We start from the raw sequence: 16,761 nt of genomic DNA, 5'->3' as shown, positions 1-16,761 counted from the left end.
CATCTATTCTCTTACTCTTGAGTTATGTTGGGCCTGAGGTCAGCCCCAAGGCTCACCACCTGCCCAGGCTTTCAAATCCCTCAAATTCATATGGGATTTACTACTCTACTGAGGGCTCCACCCCACTCACCCCACACCCACCCTACAACTGGCCTTAGCAGGATGGCACAGAGCTTTTTCCCTAGAGGTTTCTTTCACTGAACTTCCTTACTTAGCCTGATACTCCTTTCCACCCCCTACTCCTTTGCAGTAGGAAAATCTGCTCCTGACAGATTACGTATTCTCCCATATCCCTATTGCCATGTGTCTAGATCTCAGCTTTTCAATCTCAAAAATCAAGAATTTGACACTGTTATTCTCACAACACTTTCCTGAAGCCACAGGTGCTGTTCAAGATCTAGGCGAGTGGGAGAAGGCCATGGGTAAAAAGGAAAGACTGGGAAGAGAGCAGTGTGAATTTCTCCCACTACATTACATAGCATTCCCATTAAGGATTACAAGTACAGGAACAATGTAAATACTTGGAATTTGTGTGTGTGTGTGTGTGTATGCATTTGTGTGTATACATATACATACATATATATTATATATAGTACTGTAAAAAAACTAGCAATCTATACATAGTATTTATAGTCATTTAGCAAGAAATATATAGGTATTATTGATTTTATAATAATAAAAATGTAAATATTATTTTAGAATTTATATATACATTGTAACTACCCTATTGTGTGGTTGTGAGACCTAAATAAGACAAATTACCATGTCAGTTTTTAGTGTGTTCTAAGACAGGTAGGCTAAGGCAGATATAGATAACTTTTGAATGTGATGGATATGTTATGGCATAGAATATGGTGATGGTTTCATGGATGTATACTTATCTCCCAAATCATTAAATTATATGTATTAAATATGTATAACTTTTGGTATGTCATTCATACATCAAAATATTTTTTTAAAGAAAGACAGATGAGTGGATGGATGGATGGATGGATGGACAGATATGGAAATAGGTAGATAGGTAAAGATCTGAAAAGTTCTAAGACAGAGATACTGAGCAGCAGGAAGTGGGGACAGAGGATGTATGGAGTGGGGAGTTTTGAGAATACCAAGGCTGAGAATGTGTGCACATGTGACAGTAAACAGGCAGGAACAACGCTGAGAGATGCCATCATAGGGATCATGAAAGTTGGTGTTTTAAAGTGTTATGGCTCTATAATGCTTTAGGAAACATGCCTCAGCTAAATGTTTCTTTGTAAAGTCAGAGATGGTTAAGTGTAGAAATATAACACTGCCCAAGAATAAGGACTGACCAGGAAGACCTGTCCTGTTCTCTATAATTCTAGGGTTTCTCTTTGTCCTTGGAAACTGCTCACGAGGATCTTGACCTCAAATTCTTATCCCAGTGGTATTCCTAAGCCTAACCAGTACCTGACCCAAGTCTTCTCCTGATTTCCACCATATCCTGCAGTCTTCCCCAACTCCAATCCCTCTCCTCATATTTCAGAAGCTCAGGAAAAGGAGGGTGAGGTATAGCACTAAGTGTTAGCAAGGATCAGGGTGAGGTCAAAGATGGGCTAAAGGAATCAGGTGACAATGTCAAAATGTCCACAGCCAACTAACTGCAGGTAACAGATGCTGCAGGTCTCTTCAAGACCACCTACACCATGTGTTAATTTATTGTTAGCTGCCTGTGGCTGCCATTACAAATTGCCGTAAACTGGGTGAGTTAGAATACCAAAAATTTATTCTTTGGAGTTCAGGAGCCCAGAAATTAGAAATCAGGGTATTGGCAGTGTTGATTCCTTCTGAAAGCTCCGAGGGAGAATCCATAGTATGCTGCTTTGCTAGCTTCTGGTGGTTGCTGGCAATCCTTGGTGTTCCTTGGCTTGTAGACACGTCACTCCAATCTCTGCCTCCATCTTCATATTGCCTTTTTCTCTATGACCTCTTCTCTTCTTATAAGGACACTAGCCATTGGATTTAGGATCCATTCTAAATCCACCTTGAAATCTTAAGTACATCTGCAAATGCCCTATTTCCAAATAAAGTGACATTCTGAGGTTCAAGGTGAACATGAATTTGGGGGGAACAATCCGGCAGACACAATAATTACTGTTCCTCTATATTTACCCTTCTTTGGGATATTACTTACCCCCATACCTCTGCCTGCTCCTCTCCCATGTACTTAATTTCAATTTAGTTGGTGACTCTAATATTTAAAGCACCACAAATGGAAAATTTGCACCAAAGGTACCTTAAGTATATAAATATAGCAAATAAAAGAAAAGCATAAGATGTGGCCTTAGAAAAACATTTTATGGCCTTTGGAGTTTTAGGAAGAGATTTACATTGTAGTTTATTCATAAGGCAGCCTTTCAGTGAACTAAGGCACTATGTCAGTAAACTCACCCTCCCAATTTGCTGAATTTGAATTTTTTGAATGAGTCCTGATCACATATTTTCCTATCCTTTGTATTTTGACTTCTCTTGATTTCAAGACAATGCGAATTGAAAGTTAGGTCATGTAGAAAGCAAGAACCCCCTCGTCCGTTTTTTAAGCTCTTTCAGAAATATGCTTTTGTGTGTTTCTGCCATGTTAAGCATTTCATATGTGCTGACCATGCTTCTGGTGAAGCCCCTTCCCTGGCTGTTTTTGTAAGCCAAATCACCTGTTGAATGTGTCAGAAGTTTACTAGCAAAAGAGTACAAGTAGGTAAAAAATCTAAAAGAAATAAAAAAACTAATGCTTGATTCTCAAGATGCAGGTAGAGAGAGACAGATTTATGGGGTAGCAAAGTGCCTTGGTGAGCAGCATGTGAGCACCTGCCCTCCCTGTGGAAGAGACTTTCCCAACTTTGATGTTGAGATGAAAAGATGATGACAGAATCTGGAAGCATTTCAAAGGTTGAGAAAGCACATACTTTCAAAAAGTCTTTCCCCCTCCCAACCCTAGTAACTCAACAGTTTCGAAAGAAAGATTAAGAAACACTGCATAATTCTATAGCATTTTATTTGAACATTTTATTCTGTGACATCACAGAGCAGAAAACTAACAATTGCTTTCATGAAGAACAAACGTATTTTCACTTCATTTTTCCAGGGATTGTTAAAGTTAGATTCTTTGGAAACTGTTTCTGGTGAGCTCAACTGAAACATCTCAGCCTTATTACTGCTAATGGGTGTCACTTTGTGTTGAGAGGGCACTTTTTTCATGTTATTTAATTTTCCCAGGAACCATCTTGATTAAATGTAATTCCTAGCTGAGACAAATTGAGGCTCATAGAAAATGGAAACCTTTTCCAAGTCTGCATGGTAGAGAAAAACATTGGAGCCGGTTTGCACACTCTAATCCCAATGTGTAATTTTCACCTTTCCAACCCTTAATGCATTGAGACAGAGGTCTAGATCTGAGCACACAATATATGAGCAATAATAAGAGTAGTAATAATCATAGTCATAATCGTAGCAATGAGCATGGGCTTTGGGGTTAGATGTATCTGGCAATAGGCTGGAGCAACAGAGAAACTGGGCTATGTGTTTCCAGTATCTAGCAGACTAAGCTCAGGCTTCTTGACTGGGTGGCTGGGTTCTAAAAGCAGCAAGAGTAAAGACAAATCCCAGTGCATACACACTTTTCAAGCCTTCTCTAGTATCATGTTTGCTAATGACTCATTTGATCAAAGCAAGTCATGTGAACAACCCTGCATTCAAGGGGTGGAAAAATATAACTTCTACTTTCCTTGGAAGAAGTTGCAAAAATATTGCAGCCATTGTTGCAGATGATCACAAGGGCAACACTGAATCTAAATTATGACTTCTCTCTGTCTCTCTGCCTCTCTTCACCCCCTGTTCTATTTTGATCAATAATGTATAATAGAATTTGAGAATTATAAGTACATAAGATGATCACTTAACAGTATTAGTCTGTTAACCACCAATCCGTCCTCTCAAGAGTGTTCATGAAAATTTGCAAGGCTTGGGTGTCTTCTTTCTCCTGCTTTTGGTCCAGATATTCTTACATTTTCACTTAGAATTCTGTGTCATCCTCTGATTCCTTTCTACATTCTGTGTTGGTCCAGACTGGATTGGTCATGTCCTTTTATTTCAGATCTCAAGTATGACACTGCACAACTGCACACAAAGTTTAGACACTATGAAATCTGTATTTGTATTGCTTTAGTGATTTCTTTTCCTGCCTGGTATTCTATAGGATCCCTACTTTCTGAACTATTTGGAGATGGGAATTCTTCTTGTGCTCCCTGGAATGTGAATATCTCCTAGAAATTGATATTTATGACAATGGTGAAAGTAATTTAATGGAATTCCCCAGTTATAGGCTAATTATTGCTTTAAATACTTTTCCCTTATAACACTTAATACTTCTTTTCTTCTTAATAAGGTGTTTTGCAGCTATATGGCATTTGGAATTAACAGCTCTCCATTTGTGGCCTTATCCATGGGTTTCACTGTTAAATATTTCATGAGGACTGCCATGTAGATTATACTGCCTAATAAGAGTATGTATCAAAATGGAACTTGGTGACTTTGAAAGTTTCAGAAAACCTTCCCTGCTCTGGCCCCTTTCCAACCTATCTCCTATCTCTTACCCCCTTGTTTACTAAACTTCTGTCTCTCTTCATGGCCTTCATAGCCTTTGTTCCCTGTGACTGAAAGCTCTTGTCCCAACTCTTTGCACAACAGGTTTCTTATCTTTAAGGTCTCAGTTTAAATATCACCTGCTAGGAGAGATCTTTCTTTTTTCTTTTTGTTTTAGATAGCTTTATTGAGAAAAAATTACATTCCATAAAATTTGCCCATTTAATTTTTTTTTTCAACATTTTTTTATTTTTGGGACAGAGAGAGACAGAGCATGAACGGGGGAGGGGCAGAGAGAGAGGGAGACACAGAATCGGAAACAGGCTCCAGGCTCTGAGCCATCAGCCCAGAGCCCGACGCAGGGCTTGAACTCAGGGACCGCGAGATCGTGACCTGGCTGAAGTCGGACGCTTAACCGACTGCGCCACCCAGGTGCCCCAAAATTTGCCCATTTAAAGTGTACAATTAAATGGTTTTCGGTATGTCTACAGAGTTTTGCCACCATCACCATAATCTAATGTTAGAACATTTTTGTCACCTTGCGGTGCCTGAGTGGCTCAGTTCATGATCTCGCAGTTCGTGGGTTTGAGCCCCACATCGGGTTCTGTGCTGATGGCTCAGAGCCTGGAGCCTGCTTTGGATTCTGTGTCTCCCTCTCTCTCTGCCCTCCCTACCCCACTCCTTCTCACACTCTGTCTCTCTGTCTCTCAAAAACGATTAAACGTTAAAAAAAATGAATAAACGTTAAAAAAAAATTTTTTAAGTACATTTTTGTTACCTTGAAAAGATACCTTGTACAATTAGCATTCACTCACCATTCAACACTCTCACCTCTAACCCTAAGCAGCCACTAATCTACCTTCTGCCTCTACACGTTTGTCTATTCTGAACATTACACATAAATGCAGTCCTATAATCTGTGGTATTTTGTGACTGGCTTTTTTCACTTAGCATTAGGCTTTCAAGTTTCATCCATGTTGTAGCATGTATCAGTACTTCATTTATTTTTATGGCCACATAATATTCCATTATATGGATATACCACCTTTCATTTCTCCATTCCTGAGTTGGCAAATATTTGTGTTGTTTCCATTTGGGGGCTACTATGAATAATGCTACTGCGAACATTCACAAACAAGTTTTTGTGTGGTTATACAGTAACTCGATTTAAAAATTTTTAAGGAACTTCCAGACTGTTTTCCAAAAGATGCCTCTTCTGACCATTTATTTTAAGAAGGCTTATCCTTTTCGTTATTCTAGTGATGACTTTATTGCTTATTAGCACTAATTATAATATGAAATTAAGTGTTCATTTACTGTGTCTGTGTAACTAGAATGTGAGCTCCATGATGGGAGACACCACTTATATCTCGTTTACTGCTTTATCCCCAAATACTTAGTATGTGCCTAGTACATACTGAGTGCTTAATAAAATGTTTGTTGAATGATTGAACAGTGAATTAACAAGACTCCAGGAAATATTTGTGTCAGGCTATTGGGAATAGGTGGTGGGGGGAAGCTAGATCAGCTGGGATTCTAAGACAGACAGCCATAAAAAATATAATCAAAAAATTTGTAGCAGTTATATATATTCAATATATATGTATATTGCTTTACTATAGCAAATAACAGAAAGTTCCATTTCAAATTATAGAGAAGATGGGCTCTAGATGCAGTATAATTTGTGACTTAGTGATGTCATGTAAGATCCAGATTCTTTTCATCTTTCTACTCAGCTATACTTGGCATCCTTTCTTCTGAGGTGGTTCCCCTGGTGGCTACCAGTGACACTGGCTATGTGCTCCTTTTTATGTCTAGCAGGAAAAATTTTAAAACTCTTTTTTTCATGGATCAAGTATATGTCCTTCCTTTGAGTCTCTTCAGACCAACAGGCCTATCCCTGAATTAAAAACACCTGTCAAAGGAATGCCATGCAACTATGGGCTTAGATACTCAACATCTACCCCTGTAAATGGGGGTAGACTCAGTGAAGGGTGAAGAGCTGAATAAACAGAAATTTGTTTGAAAGGAAGGAAGGGATAGAGAATGGATGCTGGGTAGGCAACCAACGGTGGAGCAGATAGAACTTGATTTGGATCAGCAATCTCTAAGGGTCTGATCCAGTAGGAAGGGGCATGGCAGCAGCAGAATTTCTAAGGATGTGGTGATATTCATTGGAGGGAGGGAGGAAGAAGTACCTAGACCCAGGGACTGGCAAAAGTTTTTCCATAAAGGGCCAGATAGTAAATATTTTAGGTTGTTCAGGCTATACAGTCTCTGTGGCAACTACTCAACTCTGCCATTGTAATGTGAAAGCAGCCATACCCAACACGTAAACATGTGGGCATGCTCTGTTCCAGTAACATTTTATTTACAAAAACAAGCAGCAGGCCAAATTTGGCTTGTAGGTTGAAGTTCACCTCTTTCTGACCTAGACCATGGCTAACATAATAACATTATGCTCATTATTGAAAAAACAACTTAGAACCCATGTTTCCCTAAAGTTGGATCAGCCTTTTCATTCTTATATATACTCTTACACAAGGATACTGGTTGATTCTCCTCTAAGTTTGAAGATTTAAATCATAACTACCTAATATTTAGTGAGTGCTTACTAAGCGTCAGGTCCATTTGCATTTTATTCTTTCTCTAACTGCTCTCTTGCTGCTTTCAAGATTTTGTTTGTCATTGGCTTTTAACAGTTTGACTGTAATGTGTGTAGGTGTGGATCTCCTTGAGCTTTGAAATACTGAGCTTCTTGGATGTATACATTAATGTTTTCCAAAAAACTTGGGAAGTTTAGGCCATTATTTCTTTAAATATTTGTTTTCTGCCCACTTCTCTCTTCCTGGTACTCCTGTTTAATGTATGTTGATGTTTTTAATGGGATCCCATGGGACTCTGAAATTCTGTTTCTCTTCACTCTTTTTCCTTTCTGTTCTGCAGACTGGATAATCCCTACTAAGTTATCTTCAAGTTCACTGATTTTTATGCCAACTCAGAGAGGCTTTTGAGCCAGTCTAGTGAAGTTTTCATTTCCATTATTGTATTTTTTAATTCCAGAATATCCACTTAGATTTTTAAAACTCCATGGGGCGCCTGGGTGGCTCAGTCAGTTAAACGTCCGACTTCGGCTCAGGTCATGATCTCACGGTCTGTGGGTACGAACCCCGTGTCGGGCTCTGTGCTGACAGCTCAGAGCCTGGAGCCTGCTTCAGATTCTGTGTCTCCCTCTCTCTCTGACCCTCCCCCATTCATGCTCTGTCTCTCTCTGTCTCATAAATAAACATGAAAAAAAATTTGTTTTAATAAAATTTCTTTTTGTTGATATTCTCTACCTGATGACTCATTATAATTGTATTTTTATTTAATCGAAACACCGTTCCCTTTATTTTTTTAAATTAATTTATTTACATTGAAAGAGAGGAAGAGAGTGAGTGGGACAGGGGCAGAGATTGAGGGAAAGAGAGAGAATCCAAAGCAGGCTCCGCACTGTCATCCTGGAGCCCAATGCAGGGCTCAAACCCACAAACAGTGAGATCATAACCTGAGCTGAAGTTGGACGCTGAACCGATTTAACCACCCAGGCGCACCCTCCTTTAGTTTTGTGGGGTTTTTTAACATATTCATATTAGCTGCTTTAAAGGTTTTGTCTGGTCCAACATCTGCACCCGTTAAAGATAGCTTCTATTTCCTGATTTTCTTCCTATGTGTCACATTTTCCTGTTTCTTTGCATGTCTTATAATTTTTTACTGAAACTAGATATTCTAGGTAATATATTGTAACAACTCTGGATTCTGATCCCCTTCCCCTTCCAGAAGTATATCTTGTCTAATTTTGTCTCTCACAAATCACCCTATTAGGTGATATAATATATAACTCACCCAGACAAAAATAACCCCCTTTAAGACATAATTCCCTTATGGGAACTAGTTTTTCCTAGTATTGGCATCTGAATATGACCCTTAGTCTGATAGGGTCAACCTCATTTAGGTATCAATATATAATAACACTTGGGACAGTGTAGAGATAAAAAAGAATTGGTTGAGAAGGTGTAAGCTTATAGTCTATGGTGATAAACTCCAAATAAACCCCTATAATATATGGATATAAAAAGAATGCAAAGAATGTTCAGAGGCATGTGAGATCAGTGTTTGGTTTTACATAACTAAGAAGGTGAAAACATCTAACTGGCAGGACTAGGGCTGAGTTCACTGCAGGCTGGACCCTATTGCACCGACTCTAGAGTATTAGGTTCTCCTGAAATGCCTGTTTTTTGCATCAGTGTTCTTATAACTGAATCAAAGTCTTTGCTTAAGTACTATTTATTAATGTTAAATCCTTATTAATTGACTCCTGTGTGAAACTTCACTTTCCTCCAACAAACTGCAAATACTGGCTCTGGCTAAAGGTTGTTGAAGCTTTCTGCAGCTCTAACCAGAGAATTTACTATTTACAGCTTCCCAATGAGAAAGCTCACTATGAGGTAGGAGTGAGAGTATATTGTTATTTGTGTATAAAAGCAATTCATGCACATGAAAAAAATTTTTTGCCAAGTAAAATTAAAATTGTATTGCATGGAAATTAAAATTTTCTCTTCCTCTGAATCTCAAATCCCTTCTGTCAGTGTATCCACAGAAAAGAGCATTTGTCTATTCTACAAAATACATCCACACACACATCCATACACATGTTTGCTTAGGTTTCTCTTTTACTTTTTATGACAGGCATTTTAAATTCCTAGTGAAAAAAAAGCATTTCTTGTCCTGAAGTCTGAGCTAAAATTAGAGTCCCCATTTGTGAGCCCCTATGATAATTCCATTGCAACACCCTTAACACATTTTCAAAAAGAGAGCTCAACTGACAAATAACTGATAACTAATAAATAAAATGTAGTCTATCCATAAAACAACTTGAATGCATTATTCATAATAGCCAAAAGTAGAAACAACCCCAATGTCCTTCAATTGATGAATGGATAAACATATTTTTTCTGTCTAGCACCCTGAAAATCTCGTGCCAATTCTTTCTGGCCTGCCAAGTTTCAAAAGAGAGATCAGTCATGAGTCTTATAGGTCTCCCTTTATATGTGAGGGCACGTTTACCCCTTGCTGCTTTCAGAATTTTCTCTTTATCCTTGTATTTTGCCAGTTTCACTATGATATGTCGTGCAGAAGATCGATTCAAGTTACGTCTGAAGGGAGTTCTCTGTGCCTCTTGGATTTCAATGCCTTTTTCCTTCCCCAGTTCAGGGAAGTTCTCAGCTATTATTTCTTCAAGTACCCCTTCAGCACCTTTCCCTCTCTCTTCCTCCTCTGGGATACCAATTATGCGTATATTATTTCTTTTTAGTGTATCACTTAGTTCTCTAATTTTCCCCTCATACTCCTGGATTTTTTTATCTTTCTTTTTCTCAGCTTCCTCTTTTTCCATAACTTTATCTTCTAGTTCACCTATTCTCTCCTCTGCCTCTTCAAGCCGAGCTGTGGTGGTTTCCATTTTGTTATGCATTTCGTTTAAAGCGTTTTTCAGCTCCTCGTGACTGTTCCTTAGTCCCTTGATCTCTGTAGCAAGAGATTCTCTGCTGTCCTGTATACTGTTTTCAAGCCCAGCGATTAATTTTATGACTATTATTCTAAATTCACTTTCTGTTATATTATTTAAATCCTTTTTGATCAGCTCATTAGCTGTTGTTATTTCCTGGAGATTCTTCTGAGGGGAATTCTTCCACTTGGTCATTTTGGATAGTCCCTGGTGAGGACCTGCAGGGCACTTCCCCTGTGCTGTGGTGTATAACTGGAGTTGGTGGGCGGGGCCGCAGTCAGACCTGATGTCTGCCCCCAGCCCACCGCTGGGGCCACTGTCAGACTGGTGTGTGCCTTCTCTTCCCCTCTCCTAGGGGCGGGATTCACTGTGGGGTGGTGTGGCTCGTCTGGGCTACTGGCACCCTGCCAGGCTTGTGATGCTGGGGATCTGGCGTATTAGCTGGGGTGGGTAGGCAAGGTGCACGGGGGCAGGAGGGGCAGGCTTAGATCGCTTCTCCTTAGGTGATCCACTTCAGGAGGGGCCCTGTGGCAGTGGGAGGGAGTCAGATCCGCTGCCAGAGGTTTGGCTCCACAGAAGCGCAGAGTTGGGTATTTGCGCGGAGCGAGCAAGTTCCCTGGCAGGAACAGGTTCCCTTTGGGATTTCGACTGGGGGATGGGCGGGGGAGATGGCGCTGGCGAGCGCCTTTGTTCCCCACCAAACTGAGCTCTGTTGTCAGGGGGCTCAGCAGCTCTCCCTCCCTTTGTCCTCCAGCCTTCCCGCTTTCCGAGCAGAGCTGTTAACTTATGACCTCCCAGACGCTAAGTCGCGCTTGTTGTGGGAACACAGTCCGTCAGGCCCCTCCGCTTTTGCAAGCCAGACTCGGGGGCTCTGCTTGGCTGGCGAGCCGCCCCTCCGCCCCGGCTCCCTCCCGCCAGTCCATGGAGCGCGCACCGCCTCGCCGCCCTTCCTACCCTCTTCCGTGGGCCTCTCGTCTGCGTTTGGCTCCGGCGACTCCGTTCTGCTAATCCTCTGGCGGTTTTCTGGGTTATTTAGGCAGGTGTAGATGGAATCTAAGTGATCAGCAGGACGTGCGGTGAGCCCAGCGTCCTCCTAAGCCGCCATCTTGCCCTGAGTCCTCCATTCGAGTGATGAATGGATAAACAAAATGTGGTATATCTGTACAATGGAATATTATTCAGTCATAAAAAGGAATGAAGTACTGATACATTCTACAGCATGAATGAACCTTGAAAACATTATGCTAAATGAAAGAAAGACCACATATTGTATGATTCCATTTGTATGAAATGTCCAGAATAGGCAAATCTATAGAGACAGAAAGTAGATTAGTGGTCTCAAAGACCACATATTGTATGATTCCATTTGTATGAAATGTCCAGAGTAGGCAAATCTATAGAGACAGAAAGTAGATTAGTGGTTGCCAGGGGAACTAGGGGAGGAAAGAATGGGGAGTTACTGCTAATGGATGGGCATGTGGGTTTTTTTGAGGAGGATGGAAATGTTGTAAAATTGGCTGAGGTGATAGCTGTGCAATTCTGCAAATATACTAGAAATCATTGGATTGTACATTTAAAATTTTTTTAATTTAAGTTTTTTAATTTATTTTTGAAAGAGAGAGAGTGAGCAGGGGAGTGGGGAGGAGCAGAGAGAGGGAGAGTGAGAATCCCAAGCAGGCTCCCATGAACTGTGAGATCATGATCTGAGCCAAAACCAAGAGTCATAAACCACCCAGGTGCCCCTGAACTGTACATTTTAAATAGTGACTAGTATGATGTGAATTATATTTTGATAAAGCTGTTATATATAAAAGAAAGAACTCAAAATATTAGTATATAATTTGCTGTCCTATATTGCATCATTAAAGTATATGTCATTATTTCCCTTTTACCTACAACAAAACTGGACCTAAATGTGGTGTTTACTGTTTGCAAAAATTTTATGAAATAGTTAAAAAATTCCCCTTGTCACTTAAATGATACTAAATTTAAAATAAAAGCTATAAAGGGACGCCTGGGTGGCTCAGTTGATTAAGCATCCAACTTCGGTTCAGGTCATGATCTCACTGTTCGTCTGAGCCCCACGTTGGGCTCTGTGCTGACAGCTCAGAGCCTGGACCCTGCTTCGGATTCTGTGTGTGTCTCTCTCTCTGCCCCTCCCAGCTCACGCTCTGTCTCTATCTCTCTCTCAAAAATAAATAAACATTTAAAAATAAAATAAAAAGCTATACATAAAATATAATAGTGGTTGATACAAAAATTGGGCCAAAGGATTTTTGAGATCTCCTTTAGGACTAATTTACAGGTAATTTTACAGGATTATAAATCAACAAAGTTAAAATTGAAATGAAAATACATCCCAAATCTTTACATTCTGGGTATAAGCCAGAATATTTAGTACCCTGATCAAACTTTAATATTGCTCAAGAGTTAGGCGTACACTGGGAAATTGCCCCCTTGATTATTTTTTAAATTTATTTATCTCTTTTAAGAGAAAGAGAGAGAGAAGGGGAGAGGGAGTCCCAAGCAGTTCGGCACTCATAGCATGGAGCTAGACTCGGGTCTTGAACTTGAATTCACAAACCATGAGATCATGACCTGAGCCAAAATCAAAAGTCAGATGCTTAACCAACTGAGCCACCTAGGTTCCCCCCCCCAACTTCAATTATTTGTTACATAAAATTAAATGTCTAAGATGAGAATTATATTCATAAAACAGGGGGTGATTTCCCTCCACTTGCAGCTCTGGAGTGGTTGCTTCCTCATCCTCTTCCTGTCTTCTTTGCTAACAGTAACTAAGCAAAAGAATACAACACCATCTGCTGATGATATTTTGGGAACTTCACAGAAGCCCAAAACACTAAGCCTCATGGCTGAATCCTGCCCCTGTTCAATTTCATCCTGGGCACCAGAAACCATTCCTTGGAAGAGGATACAGAACTGAAGCCTCTGAAAGAGAAAAGGCAAAAACAAAACAAAACAAAAAGCTGTCTTCAAAGGGATTTCATTATTTTATCATTAACGATCTTTTTTTTTTAAAGTTTATTTATTTTTGGGAGAGAGTGGGGGAGAGGCAGAGAGAGAGGGGAACAGAGGATCCTAAGCAGGCTCTGCACTGACAGCAGAGAGCCTGATGCGGGACTTGAACTTATGAATCATGAGATCATGACTTGAGCTGAAGTCCGACACTTAACTGACTGAGCCACCCAGGTGCCCCCATTAACAGTCTTTTAAACTAGTCCTCCTTTTGTGCACCTGTCATCCCACCAAAGGGGTGTCTTGGTGAGAAAGCTCAGCAGCCCATACTAGCAGGAAGATGAATGAAAGGGGATGTAGGCTGGGACCCTTGTTGCCATGATCCAGTGTGTAGGGAAACGCCAAGCCTGTGGGAAGAGAGCTCCTACTGTAGTGCTTGGGTAGGCCTTTAGGGTCTTCCCTGGGGCCCCTCCAAGGAGTGAGAAGAGCTGAAGGCTGGACTTCCCAGGGGAGTGAAAGGGTAGGCTGTTCAGGAAAGGAATGCACTCCAGGTGTCCAAGGTGTGAAAGTTCTATTTCTGCTTTTTTCAGTGGGTTGGTGGCTTTGTTCCTCCTACCCATCTGTAGGACTGCAGGCTTCTCGATTAAGTCAAAAGCACCCCTTTTATACTGTGAACTATTCTTATTCTTTTATTAGATAGTGACCACCCCCCCCCATTGAAATTTACATTAGGCTGCAGGTATTCTATTAACCAACCTCCATCAGCCTCTGTTTCCTCATCTGGGAAATGGGACCCATAATACTTATAGATGGAATTGTGAGGACTTAATAATAATAAAAGCCAACACTTCCAGAGAACTTACAAGGTGCCTGACTCTGTCAAGGTGCTTTACATAATTAATTCATTTAGTCCTTACAACAGCTCTGTGACGTAGAGGCTATTGTTATCGCTATTTTTAAGACAAGGAAACTAAGCCACAGAAAGATTAAGAAATATGTCCAAGTTCACACAATTAGGAAATGGAAGAGCCAGGTTCAATATCATTAACCATCTGGCTCTACAATGTTTGTAACCATTAAGTAACACTGCCTACTAAAAGCAGATATTTAAGGCTTGGCACATTGTAGGCTCCCAGTAAATATTATCTCTCAAAATAATGAATGTCACAAGACTGAAAATAAAGAGAGCACCTCAGTCTGGGGCATCCCTCAATGTTTAACCATGCCTAAATAGTGTCTTGCATCCAATAATTACCCAAAATGTATTTGTTAAATTGAATCCATTTTGTCAGGGCAGTTATGATTTTTTGTTGTTGTTTAGTTAATTTATTTTTGAGAGGGGCTGGGGAGGGGCAGAAAGAGGAGAGAGCAAGAGCGAGAGCGAGAGAGACAGAGAGAGAATCCCAAGCAGACTCCGCACAGGGAAGTTCTGAGTTTAAGTCCCTTCTCTGTGCCAGGTGCTATGCTGAGAAAAGAGAAGATACAAAGATAATCGAGATATGAACACGTAGTGTGATGCTACTGATCCAGAAAAGCTATAAAATGCTAGACTGCATTAATAGACATAAATATAGGGAAGATAAAATTGACACCTCCTTTTTCTTCATCGCCCAAATCCCATCCTTCCAAATCTGTATGTTTCATAAATCTACACACATGTATCTCCCATCTCTCTCATCCCTGCTCCAGTCCAAGCTGCCATCTTCTCTCTGACCTCTTAACTGGTCGCTAGCACTTACTTTGGTTCCTTAGCAATCTGTTTGATCCTGTCACCTCTTTGCTCTATTATTAAACCCTTCTATGACTTTTTGCTCCTAAGATAACCTTCATGGTACAGTGTAGGAAGCCCTGCACGTCTGACCTCTTCCTGCCAATTATTCTAGTCTCATCTATGCCACTCCAGACTCTAACTACACTGGCTTTCTTTCAGTCCCTTGAATGCATTATGCCCACCACCTTCCTCATGGCCTTTTGTATGTATTGTTGCAACCATTTAGAACACATTTCTGGGCAAATGTCCACCCCTGATCCAATGAGCCACAGCCCAGGCAGCGGTACCACATGATACAATAATCATGGCCAGCAGAGTCATCTATATGACTGTATAGATGGGAGGTGCTGAAACAAGAGGAGGTGTGTCTCAGAAAGGGGAATCCATCAGATTCTGACACCAGCCTTCCCTTTAAGAATATTCAAGCAAAGGCAAGGCGACCGTGTTCCAAGAATATGATGGGAAGGAGTCCTTAATATGACCTGGTGACTTCTGTCGCCTCAGCCAAATCAATGAGTCCATGAATTTTTCTTCTTCTAAATAAGTCATATTTCCGTCTTTTTTGTAGCCTAATAATATCAATGATGTTTAATCAGGATGGTGGCATGGTGATCGGCAAAAAAGGAAACATTATAAGGGAATGGATGTGGCCTTCAAAGGGAAAACTTGATGATCCAGTTGAAATTTGGGTATTATTTTACAATTTTTTATTCTTATGTCTATTTCTTATGCCCTACCAATAATTTACTTTGAGTTTTTAAAATATACTGTTAGGGAAAAAGTGGATTGGGAAGACTGAATTATTCAGTTTGGCTGTGTACACTAGCCAATTAATCTGATAAAGCTTTATTTCAGTTTTTTACTTCACTTGGTTCTTTCTTGATGGGCTTGTCTTTGCTAAGCAGCAGTTACTTTAAACAGTAATTTTTAAAAATTATTAGAAAAGCATTTTGTTTATCATAGAAAACATTTTAGAAACAGGAAAATATATAATGTTCAGAGTAAAAGTCTCCTCCTCCTCAGTCTCACTTCGCACAGTTACCTTTGTCAATAGCTTAATGTGCATTTCTGTCAGATCAAGGATCAGAAATTCAGATAATGTAAGAGTGAGCCTACCAATGGGAACTTCAGTGAACTAGAAAGTATGTCTCCCCTAAAGGAGACAGCCTTTACTCAGGGCAGAAGACTGTTGCCACATGGGAGTGTGGGCCTCAGCCTGCTGTATTTTATGATTTTTTTTAAAGCCATGAATTCAGATTTTTTTTGATGAAATATCCTGATATTTCAGATTTGCAATTAATTCAAACTCTGACAGCACTAAACCAAATACTTGTAAGCTGCCAGGCTGTAACCTCTGTGCTAGACTTCACTGATTCACAGGTAGTTACTTTATGTGTATGTGCGTGTGATCACGGGCTATATTTTGTGTCCAGGGCCACTGCATAGGGCTGTGCAGGTGCACTGTACAGTCAGCCCCAGAGGTACCAATTATAAAGAGCTGTGCTGTCCCTGTATGGCAGCCACTAGACGTCTACCCTGTGGTTATGGAACCCTCGAACGACACTGTAGGCATAAAATACACACCAGATTTCAAAAATTTAGTACAAAAAATGAAAATATAAAATATCTTATTGATGTTTATATTATTTATATTGTTTACATTGTTGCAATGTTACTATTTGGATGTATTTAGTTATAAAATGTTATTTAAATTAATTTCACCAGATTTTACTTTTTTTTTTATTTTAGAGAGAGAGAGAGCATGAGTGGGGGAGAGGGGCAGAGGGGGAGAGAGAATCCCAAGCAGACTCTGCGCTGTCAGCACAGAGCCCGGCATGAGGCTCAAAATCAAAAGTTGGACACTCAACCG

The 16,761-nt window shown here is 40.2% G+C and overlaps 1 protein-coding gene across 1 annotated transcript in view; it reads left to right on the top strand.

Moving 5' to 3' along the window:
• The window catches only part of LOC122473675, a 58,022-nt gene that overhangs the window by 17,142 nt on the left and 24,119 nt on the right, over positions 1–16,761 (top strand). The window contains exon 5 of the mRNA XM_043564293.1: positions 15,460–15,580. Coding sequence (XP_043420228.1) covers positions 15,460–15,580 — 121 coding nt within the window. The remainder of the gene's footprint in view (positions 1–15,459; positions 15,581–16,761) is intronic.

This window comes from Prionailurus bengalensis, chromosome B4, assembly GCF_016509475.1.
Source record: "Prionailurus bengalensis isolate Pbe53 chromosome B4, Fcat_Pben_1.1_paternal_pri, whole genome shotgun sequence".
Taxonomy (NCBI): domain Eukaryota; kingdom Metazoa; phylum Chordata; class Mammalia; order Carnivora; family Felidae; genus Prionailurus; species Prionailurus bengalensis.
The sequence above is the reverse complement of the archived record's forward strand: the minus strand, read 5'-3'. Positions and strand labels throughout refer to the sequence as shown.